General features: G+C 58.4%; 1 protein-coding gene across 5 annotated transcripts in view; it reads right to left on the bottom strand.

Moving 5' to 3' along the window:
* Positions 1 to 10,783, bottom strand: part of KANSL3 (KAT8 regulatory NSL complex subunit 3) — a 32,217-nt gene extending 21,434 nt beyond the window's left edge. For 3 of the 5 annotated variants that reach the window (XM_074559014.1, XM_074559012.1, XM_074559013.1), the window contains exons 1-12: positions 10,505 to 10,782; positions 9,138 to 9,308; positions 8,334 to 8,424; positions 7,642 to 7,827; positions 7,404 to 7,535; positions 6,782 to 6,898; positions 5,674 to 5,775; positions 5,495 to 5,566; positions 3,597 to 3,671; positions 2,700 to 2,857; positions 2,192 to 2,255; positions 1,529 to 1,729 (exon numbers count right to left, since the gene is read on the bottom strand). In XM_074559014.1, the coding sequence (XP_074415115.1) occupies positions 1,529 to 1,729; positions 2,192 to 2,255; positions 2,700 to 2,857; positions 3,597 to 3,671; positions 5,495 to 5,566; positions 5,674 to 5,775; positions 6,782 to 6,898; positions 7,404 to 7,535; positions 7,642 to 7,827; positions 8,334 to 8,424; positions 9,138 to 9,308; positions 10,505 to 10,737 (1,602 nt within the window). In that variant the 5' untranslated portion in view covers positions 10,738 to 10,782. Of the gene's footprint in view, positions 1 to 1,528; positions 1,730 to 2,191; positions 2,256 to 2,699; positions 2,858 to 3,596; positions 3,672 to 5,494; positions 5,567 to 5,673; positions 5,776 to 6,781; positions 6,899 to 7,403; positions 7,536 to 7,641; positions 7,828 to 8,333; positions 8,425 to 8,926; positions 8,942 to 9,137; positions 9,309 to 10,504 lie in introns of those variants that run through there. The other 2 variants (XM_074559011.1, XM_074559016.1) reach the window with 2 other exon arrangements.
* Positions 10,784 to 10,789: the final 6 nt, after the last annotated feature.

A 10,789-nucleotide genomic window follows, 5' to 3' on the forward strand; every position in this document is an offset into this window, starting at 1 on the left:
TCTTCACACCCCACTCCCAAAGCTCAGCACAGATTTGGGAGATTTAATTTTCCCAAATTTCTCATCTAAACCTCCCCTGAGGCCCCAGGTACCCTCTCACAACACTCACCACAGACTGGGGATTTAATTTACCCAAATCTCTCACCTAAACCTCCCTTGAGACCACATCCCCCTAGGTATCCTCTCATCCTCCACTCTCAACACTCAGCACAGATTTGGGAGATTTAATTTTCCAAATTTCTCATCTAAACCTCCCCTGAGGCCCTGGGTACCCTCTCACCTCCCTCAGCACAGATCTGGGAGATTTAATTTCCCAAATCTCTCACCTAAACATTTTCCTGAGGCCCTGGGTACCCTCTCACCTCCCTCAGCACAGATCTGGGAGATTTAATTTCCCAAATCTCTCACCTAAACCTTTTCCTGAGGCCATGTCCCCCTGGGTACGCTCTCACACCCCACTCCCAAAGCTCAGCACAGATTTGGGAGATTTAATTTTCCCAAATTTCTCACCTAAACCTCCCTTGAGGCCACATCCCCTGGGTACCCTCCCACCTCCCTCAGCACAGATTTGGGAGATTTAATTTTCCAGATTTCTCACCTAAACCTTTTCCTGAGGCCACACCCCCTGGGTACCCTCTCACCTCCCTCAGCACAGATTTGGGAGATTTAATTTTCTCAAATTTCTCATCTAAACCTCCCCTGATGCCACATCCCCCTGGGTACGCTCTCACCTCCCTCAGCACAGATTTGGGAGATTTAATTTTCCCAAATCTCTCACCTAAACCTCCCCTGATGCCACATCCCCTGTGTACCCTCTCACCTCCCTCAGCACAGATTTGGGAGATTTAATTTTCCAAATTTCTCATCTAAACCTTTTCCTCAGGCCACACCCCCTGTGTATCCTCTCATCCTCCCTCTCCCAACACTCAGCACAGATTTGGGAGATTTAATTTCCCAAATTTCTCACCTAAACCTCCCCTGATGCCCTGGGTACCCTCTCACCTCCCTCAGCACAGATTTGGGAGATTTAATTTCCCAAATTTCTCATCTAAACCTCCCCTGAGGCTGCATCCCCCCCCAAATCTCTCACCTAAACCTTTTCCTGAGACCACATCCCCCTGGGTACCCTCCCACCTCCCTCAGCACAGATTTGGGAGATTTAATTTTCCCAAATTTCTCACCTAAACCTCCCCTGATGCCATGTCCCCCTGGGTATTCTCTCACCTCCCTCAGCACAGATTTGGGAGATTTAATTTCCCAAATTTCTCATCTAAACCTCCCCTGAGGCTGCATCCCCCCCCAAATCTCTCACCTAAACCTTTTCCTGAGACCACATCCCCCTGGGTACCCTCCCACCTCCCTCAGCACAGATTTGGGAGATTTAATTTTCCCAAATTTCTCACCTAAACCTCCCCTGAGGCCCTGTGTGCCCTCCCACCTCCCTCAGCACAGACCTGGGCCATTCTGGCCGCCCAAACCCCGCTCTGTGCCCAGCCCCAGCTGGCACCAGGCTGGCAGGAGCGCCCACCTCGGAGCCCGAGGGCGAGGCTGGCACTCTGGCCGCGGGGGAGGCGGGCCTGCTGCTCCTCTCGGGCAGCTCGAAGGACAGGTCCCTCCTGCTGCACTCGCGCGGCTTCTTCTTCCTCTCGGCGTCCAGGTCGCGCGGCTCCGAGCCCGAGTGGCTCTCGGCCCGGGTCAGCACCCCCGTCAGGAAGTCTGCAATCTCATCCTGGCCATTTTGGGGAGAAACACTGGCATTCAGGGCCGGGCAGGTGTGTGAGCAATGCATCTGCACAGCTCCAAGCAAGGAAATGAGGCATTGCCAAGGGGGAACGTGGGTGAGGATCTGTGGGTTTGGAATTCTGCAGGAAATTCCCAAAAGCTCACAGAGAGAAGGTGGATTTGTCAGTGAAGCTGACAAAGCACTGATTGAGGAATTGTGGGGGAAAAACCACAGAGGTTTCTCCCAAAATGCTGCTGTGCTGGGACACTCAGGAAACTGCTCAGGTTCAGGGGCAGCCCCAGGATCTCAGAGCTCCCTTCCAAACCCCCCTGAGGAGAAGATTCCCTCCAATCCAATCCAATCCAATCCAATCCAATCCAATGCAATGCAATGCAATCCAATCCAGCCCTGCTGTAACCTGGGACACTCCAGCACTGCCTCCTTCCTCCTCCTGATCCCTGTGGGTACCTGGATGCACCTGTCCACCATGCTCTGCGTCAGGCCTTCTGCCTTCTTTTTGGCTTTGCTTATCCTGGGGGAAAAAAAGAACCAAACCAGGTGGAAATCCACACTTTTCCACGAGCATCCTTCACCTGATGAGGGCAAAGATCCTTTCTGCAACTCCCCAAAGCATTTTGCAAATCCAGCCTGACATTTCAGGGCTCTGCCTTCACACCCAGTGTCAGTTTAAGGGTATTTTCTTTCCTTTTCTTTATGGATTTTCACTGCTAGAGATTCCTGACTCCTGTGATGCTCCAAAAGCTCCTCTGTGCTGTTGGGTGCAGCCCTAAATCCAGCCCAGTTCTATCTCAGGCCCATTCCCATACAGGTTTTTCCTGCAGTTATCCCATCACACACAAGCCTGGAGTATTCCCATGCAACTCCCACCTTGTTCCAGCACCAGATTTGGGGCTGGCACCCCCATGGTGCTGCCCAGAATGCCCAGGAGGACAGAGCCCAGCTGGCACAGCCTCACCTGAGGTTGTCATCTGCTCCTCCCACCACCACCAAGCTGTTGTCCGCCCGGATCTTCTCCCTGAAATCCTCCATGGCCTCCACGTTGCACTGCAGGGAGTTCTGCCCGATGACGAAGAGCACCGGGGTCTTCATCTCCAGCAGGGGATCGTCCACATCCTGCAAGGGGCAGGGAGGGAGCTGCAACCCCGGGATGGGGCTGAGGAGCTCCCAGTGGGATTTACTGAGGCCAGAGGGGAATTCTGTGTGATCTGCAGAAAATGGAGCCTCTCCTTCCAAAGGGATTCCACTGCCCCTGGAAGGAGCCACTTCCCAGGCTGGCTGTGTCACCAGTCCCTGTCCAGACACACCCCAAAGGGACAAATGTGGGCTCTGTGGAAATGGCACAGAAAGTGAGGGACACAGGACAGGAATAAAGGAGCCAGGACAGGGATAAGGAGGGACACAGGACATGGAAAACAAGGGACACAGGCCATGGATTATGATGGATCCCCCATGGATAATAATGGACACAGGCCATGGACAATGATGGACACAGGCCATGGATAATGATGGACACAGGCCATGGACAATGATGGATCCAGGCCATGGACAATGATCGATCCCCCATGGATAATGATGGATCCAGGCCATGGATAATGAGGGATCCCCCATGATGGATCCAGGCCCCAGGAAGGAGCTCCAAACCCCACCACAGCACAGACAAGCCCAGAGCACTCCTCACACAGCCATGGATTGAGAATCCCACCAGGATTGCTACAGCTCCTCCTCTGAGAGCAACAGCTGCTCCAAACAACAGTCACACCCACATTCTCCCAAAAAATCAGCCAATTCTCCAGGAACCATTCCACAAAAAAAGACAAGCAGAGCTCTTCAAGCAGCTCCATCTGGTCCTTACCCCCCTGGGGCCGTCCACGGTGAGCAGTGGGAAGCCAAGGCACACGACAGCAGTGACATATTCCATCACAGAAACCTGGGCAGGGAGAGAGCAGTCAGGGACACATCCCATCCCATCCCATCCCATCCCATCCCATCCCATCCCATCCCATCCCATCCCATCCCATCCCATCCCAGGGCAGCATTCCCAGAGCCCAGCACATCCCAGGAATGAAGGCTGCTCTGCCAGGCACAGAAAGACCTTCACAGCAACACCTTGGTCATTAACATGGTGATTAAATGACTCAAATTGCCACAGCTCCTCTGGAATTCCACCCCAGCCCCTCTCCATCCTCCCAGCCAGGAATTCCTTCCCAATAATCCATTTAAATCTCCCCTTTCCCAGTGGGAGCCATTCCCTGGGTCCTGTCCCTCCATCCTCTGTCCCCAGTCCCTCTCCAGCTCTCCTGAAGCCCCATCAGGCCCTGGAATGTGCTTGAAGCTCCCCCTGGAATTTTCCTCTTCTCCAGGTGACCATTCCCAGCTCTCCCTGGAATTTTCCTTCTCCAGGTGACCATTCCCAGCTCTCCCTGGAGCTTTCTCTCTCTTCTCCAGGTGACCATTCCCAGCTCTCCCAGGAGCTTTCTCTCTCTTCTCCAGGTGACCATTCCCAGCTCTCCCAGGAGCTTTCTCTCTCTTCTCCAGGTGACCATTCCCAGCTCTCCCAGGAGCTTTCTCTCTCTTCTCCAGGTGACCATTCCCAGCTCTCCCTGGAGCTTTCTCTCTCTTCTCCAGGTGACCATTCCCAGCTCTCCCTGGAGCTTTCTCTCTCTTCTCCAGGTGACCATTCCCAGCTCTCCCTGGAGCTTTCTCTCTCCTCTCCAGGTGAACATTCCCAGCTCTCCCTGGAATCTTCCTTCTCCAGGTGAACATTCCCAGCTCTCCCTGGAGCTTTCTCTTCTCCAGGTGACCATTCCCAGCTCTCCCTGGAATTTTCCTTCTCCAGGTGACCATTCCCAGCTCTCCCTGGAATTTTCCTTCTCCAGGTGACCATTCCCAGCTCTCCCTGGAATTTTCCTTCTCCAGGTGACCATTCCCAGCTCTCCCTGGAATTTTCCTTCTCCGGGTGACCATTCCCAGCTCTCCCTGGAATTTTCCTTCTCCAGGTGACCATTCCCAGCTCTCCCTGGAATTTTCCTCTTCTCCAGGTGACCATTCCCAGCTCTCCCTGGAATTTTCCTCTTCTCCAGGTGACCATTCCCAGCTCTCCCTGGAATTTTCCTTCTCCGGGTGACCATTCCCAGCTCTCCCTGGAATTTTCCTTCTCCGGGTGACCATTCCCAGCTCTCCCTGGAGCTTTCTCTTCTCCAGGTGACCATTCCCAGCTCTCCCTGGAGCTTTCTCTTCTCCAGGTGACCATTCCCAGCTCTCCCTGGAGCTTTCTCTTCTCCAGGTGACCATTCCCAGCTCTCCCTGGAGCTTTCTCTTCTGCGGGTGACCATTCCCAGCTCTCCCTGGAGCTTTCTCTCTCTTCTCCGGGTGACCATTCCCAGCTCTCCCTGGAATTTTCCTCTTCTCCAGGTGACCATTCCCAGCTCTCCCTGGAGCTTTCTCTTCTCCAGGTGACCATTCCCAGCTCTCCCTGGAATTTTCCTTCTCCAGGTGACCATTCCCAGCTCTCCCTGGAGCTTTCCTTCTCTGGGTGACCATTCCCAGCTCTCCCTGGAATTTTCCTTCTCCGGGTGACCATTCCCAGCTCTCCCTGGAATTTTCCTTCTCCGGGTGACCATTCCCAGCTCTCCCAGCCTCACTCCAGAAGGGCCCCAGCCCTGGAGCAGCCCCGTGGTCTCCTCTGGAGCTGCTCTAACAGCCCCCCAGCCCTCCTGTGCCCCCCAGGCCACAGAGCAGTGGGGCACTCACGTGACAGGCCACCAAGGCACCCGTGTTCCACCCGATCAGGATGATCTGCTTGTGCGAGAAGTGGTTGTGGATCTGTGGGACACAAAGCACAGCTGGAGCGCTGGGACAGACACCGGCACCATGCCCTGGGTGGCATGGGGGGCACAGGGGGCACAGGGGGCACCTCCTGCTGTCCTCACCTCGGCCACCTTGCCCCTGACGGCGCCGATCATGTGCTCCAGGCACTGCAGCACCCCCACCCCGCTGCCGTTGTTCAGCAGGGACGTGGCGATGGGGATCACCTGTGAGGGACAGGGACATCAGGGACAGGGCTGGGGACAGCGGGGACAGGGCTGGGGACAGCAGCGACAGGGCTGGGGACAGCAGGGACAGGGCTGGGGACAGCGGGGACAGGGCTGGGGACAGCGGGGACAGGGCTGGGGACAGCGGGGACAGGGCTGGGGACAGCAGGGACAGCCAGTGGGGCTGGGGACAGTGGGGACAGGGCTGGGGACATCGGGGACAGGGCTGGGGACAGCAGGGACAGGGCTGGGGACAGCGGGGACAGGGCTGGGGACAGCAGGGACAGCCAGTGGGGCTGGGGACAGCACTGACAGCCAGCGGGGCTGGGGACAGCAGGAGAACCAGTCAGCAGGGCTGGTGACATCAGGGACAGCCAGCAGGGCTGGGGACAGCATCAGGAACCCCACAGATCCAGCCCCAAAGAGGCAGCCCTACAGAAGAACCCCAGAGGAATCCCACAGATTCCCAGCCCCACAGAGGAACCCCACAGCTCCAGCCCCACAGAGGAACCCCACAGATCCAACCCCACACAGGAACCCCACAGCTCCAGCCCCACAGAGGAACCCCACAGCTCCAGCCCCACAGCTCCAGCCCCACAGAGGAACCCCACAGATCCAACCCCACACAAGAACCCCACAGCTCCAGCCCCACAGCTCCAGCCCCACAGCTCCAGCCCCACAGATGAACCCCAGAGGAACCCCACAGCTCCAGCCCCACACAGGAACCCCACAGCTCCAGCCCCACACAGGAACCCCACAGATCCAACCCCACACAGGAACCCCACAGATCCAACCCCACAGCTCCAGCTCCACAGAGGAACCCCACAGATCCAACCCCACACAAGAACCCCACAGCTCCAGCCCCACAGCTCCAGCCCCACAGCTCCAGCCCCACAGATGAACCCCAGAGGAACCCCACAGCTCCAGCCCCACACAGGAACCCCACAGCTCCAACCCCACAGCTCCAGCCCCACAGCTCCAGCCCCACAGCTCCAGCCCCACAGACCTTTCCCAGGCAGGAGAGCTGGGACTGCCAGAAGCGGTGCCGCCGGGACGTGGGGAACAGGGAGTTGGCGGGGCCGGAGGAGGCGATGAGGATCAGGGGCGATCCGGGCAGTTTGCTCTGCAACGTCCAACAGGAGCCTGTCAGGGACAGCAGCGCCCCCAGGAAGGGCCTCCCTGCCCCACAGGGAAGGATCTTGCACAGCTCTTTCATTGTCTTCCCAAGCCAAAGCTCCCTTGGGATACCCAGGAGAATTTCTCCAACAGAAGGGATTCTCCTTTTCTGGTCTCTGCTCCCTGGGACAGGGACAGGATCCAGGGAATGGCTGGAGCTGGGCCAGGGTGGGATCAGGGTGGGATTTGGGATGCTGGGCACTGCCCAGGGAATGCACACAGCCCCGAGGCTGCCGGGGCTCCGGGAGCCTTTGGATTTTGGGGTGTCTGTGCAGGGTCCCAGGGTGGCATTTTGGGGTGTCTGTGCAAGGACAGGTTGCATTGACGATCCTGCTGGGCCCCTTCCATTCAGGTGTAAATCAGGGGCAGAGGAGCCCAGGGAGAGGACAGAGGCAAAGGATGGGGAGACTGAAGCTGCCACAGAACCCCCACATCCCCCCAGGGGCACTCACTGGTTTATTATGGGACAGGACACCCACAGCTGGGTCCCAGGGTCTCTTGAGCAGCAGGGACAGCGCCTCAGCCCCTGCTGCTCCTGTCTTGGCCGTGGAGGAGAGCAGCATCCTGTCAATCAGCGCAGGGATCTGCAAGCAGAGACCAGGAGGAAGTGAGAAAACACACCCAAACCATGGCACAACAACTCCAGCCTCTGCCAGCTGTGCCAGCCAGACCTCCCCCTGCCTTTATCACCTTTCCCTTGAGGGTCTGCAGGGCATCCAGGTATGCAGCCAGCACGGGCAGGCTCAGGGTCTCCACCAGCGTGGTGTGGAGCCACTGGATGAGCTTGGTGTCCCAGTTGACGCTGGCCAGCGCCTGGCGCACCCTGCGGGCGCATTTATCCACGGCAATCCTCCTCAGCACGGGCTCGTTGCAGGCCTGCAAGGAGGAATTCCCAAAAAACAGTTCAGGGGAAGGAGGATGGAGCATGGCACTGCAGCCCCAGCCCCAGGGGAAGGTCAGGGTGGGCTGCACAAACATCTGGAGAAAGGACAACATCTGTCTGAGGAGGAGCAGGCTGAGGGGAGCCCTCAGAACAACCCACAATTCCAAGGGGAAGCTCTGATCCCAGGGACAGGACCCAGGGAATGGCTGGAGCTGGGCCAGGGCAGGCTCAGGGTGGGATTTTGGAAAGGTTCTGTTCCCAGAAGTGCAGGGCACTGCCCAGGGAATGGGCACAGCCCTGAGCTCCAGAAGCCTTTGGATTCTGAGGTGTCTGAGCCGGGCCTGATGATCCCAGTGGGTCCTTCCAGCCCAGGACAGTCTGTGATCCCACAAAACCCACAGAGCCCAGAGGTCCCTGCTCCTCAAGGCCACCCCAGCGCCCCAGTTCCCACGCTGAGCAGCCCAGGTTTGTGGGGAGGGCAGAGCCCAGCCCCTCTCACCCCCTCGTTGGCCAGGCGGGCCAGCCTGTCCGACTGCAGCGCCTTGTGGATCTTGTTGAACAGTTTGTTCTGGGCCATGGTCCAGCCCGTCCTGCGGGGACAGACACAGCGGGGTCACCCACAAACCCACCAAAGCACTCCTGCTTCCCCTGCCCTGGAACTGCCACCCCCCTGCTGATGTGCTCCTCCCAGCCTGGATTCCCATTCCCTGGAATTCTCAGCTTGGATTTCCTTTCTCTGCAATTCCCAGCCCAGATTCTCTGGCCTTCCCAGCCATTCCCAGCCTGGATTTCTCACCATTCCAGCCCATATTCCCTGCCTTTCCCTGCCACTCCCAGCCTGGACTCTATAGCACTTCCAGCCTGGATTCCCTGTTGTTCTCTGCCATTCCCAGCCTGGATTCCACGGCATTTCCAGCCTGGATTTCCTGCTGTTTCCTGCCATTTCCAGTCTGGATTCCATGGCATTCCCAGCCCATATTTCCATTCCCATATCCTCTGCCATTTCCAGCTCACGTTCCCATTCCCACCCCACATTCCCATTCCCATATTCCATGGCATCCCCATCCCCTATTCCCATTCCCAGATCCCCACCTGTTGACGTGCTCCTCCCAGCCCCTATTCCATGGCATTCCCACATCCCCACCTGCTGACGTGCTCGTCCCAGCCCATATTCCCATTCCCAGCCCTTATTCCCATCCCCAGATCCCCACCTGTTGACGTGCTCGTCCCAGCACCCATTCCCATTCCCAGACCCCATTCCCATTCCCAACCCCTGTTCCCAGCCCCTATTCCCATTCCCCACCTGTTGACGTGCTCCTCCCAGTCGTCGGGCGGCGGCGGCGCGTCGGCGTCGGTGCGGGCGAACATGACGTGCCGCTCGCACTCGTTCATCACGCTCCGAGCCTTCTGGTTGTCGTACAGCGGCACCGGCGTCGGCGTCACCGTCTCCACGTCGATGGGGACATCGGCCTCCCTGCCACCACCCACGCGGGGGTCAGGGCAAGGATGGGGTACCCGGGGCATCCCAGGGGTTGGGCAGCGCTCCCAGGGATGCACAGGGTGGGATTGACCCAGGGATCTTGGTATTTATGGGCCACCAACTGGCAACCAAAGCAAGCACTTTGGATACCCCAAACAGATCTCTGGGCCCCCAAACCGATCTCGCTGAAGCACCAAACCAAGCATCCGGGACCATCAAACCTAGAGCCATCAAACCTAGAGCCCCAAAACTGAGCCCCTGGAGCCCCAAACTGATTCTGCTGGAGCCCACAAATGAGGGCCCCTGGATCCCCAAACCATGGCCCCTAGACACCCCAAACTGAGACCTCTGGGCCCCCAAATCAAACCTATTCTGGACCCTCAAACCGATCTCGCTGAAGGCCCAAACCAAGCATCCGAGACCATCAAACCTAGAGCCCCAAAACTGAGACTGCTGGAGCCCACAAACAATGGTCCCTAGACCCCCAAACCATAGTGCCTGGACACCCCAAACTGAGACCTCTGGGCCCCCAAATCAAACCTATTCTGGACCCCCAAACTGATCTCCCTGAAGGCCCAAACCAAGCATGCTGGACCATCAAACCTAGAGCCATCAAACCTAGAGCCCCAAAACTGAGACTGCTGGAGCCCACAAACAATGGTCCCTAGACCCCCAAACCATGGTGCCTGGACACCCCAAACTGAGACCTCTGGACCCCCAAATCAAACCTATTCTGGACCCCCAAACCAATCTCCCTGAAGGCCTAAACCAAGCATCCTGGACCATCAAACCTAGAGCCCCAAAACTGAGACTGCTGAAGCCCACAAATGATGGCCCCTGGCCGCCACAAACCGAGACTCCTCACTGCCCCCTTACCCATCAGGGTCCCCAGTTTCCCCCCCACAATTCCCCCACTCGCCCTTATGACCACCCCCAGCCCACAGGACCTCCCAGCTCCTCCTTCACAGCCCCAGCCCTCAGCACCCCTGCAGACCCCAAACGGCTCCCCCAGACCCACAGGACCCCTCCTTCCCCTCAAAGCACCTTAGGCCTACAGGAGACCCCCTCAATCTCCCCCTCAGCATCACGAGACCCTCTTCTTTTCCTTCACATGCCCCTGAGCCCCACAGGACCCCCCCAGTTCCCCCCTCCCGACCCCCTCCCGTCCCCTCCGCCGCCCGGTCTCTCACGGGACGCTGCCGAGGTGCCTCCGCGGGGTGAGGAAGAGGAGCCGTGCGGGCCGGGCGGCGCTGGCGTCGGGGTGCGCGCTCCAGGGCTTGGCGTAGCTGTGGTCGAGGCACACCAGGTCCAGCTCCCGCTCGTGCGCCGACAGCTGCAGCAGCAGCGACGTGCCCATCCTGCGGGCCGACCACTGCAGCTCGCGCTCCCGGTCGCGATCGCGGTCCCCGGCGCGCTGCGACATGGCGGGAGCCCCGCCCCCTGCGCCCGCCCCTCACGACAGCGCCGCCGCCGCC

Source organism: Zonotrichia albicollis, chromosome 26, assembly GCF_047830755.1.
Source record: "Zonotrichia albicollis isolate bZonAlb1 chromosome 26, bZonAlb1.hap1, whole genome shotgun sequence".
NCBI classification, from domain to species: domain Eukaryota; kingdom Metazoa; phylum Chordata; class Aves; order Passeriformes; family Passerellidae; genus Zonotrichia; species Zonotrichia albicollis.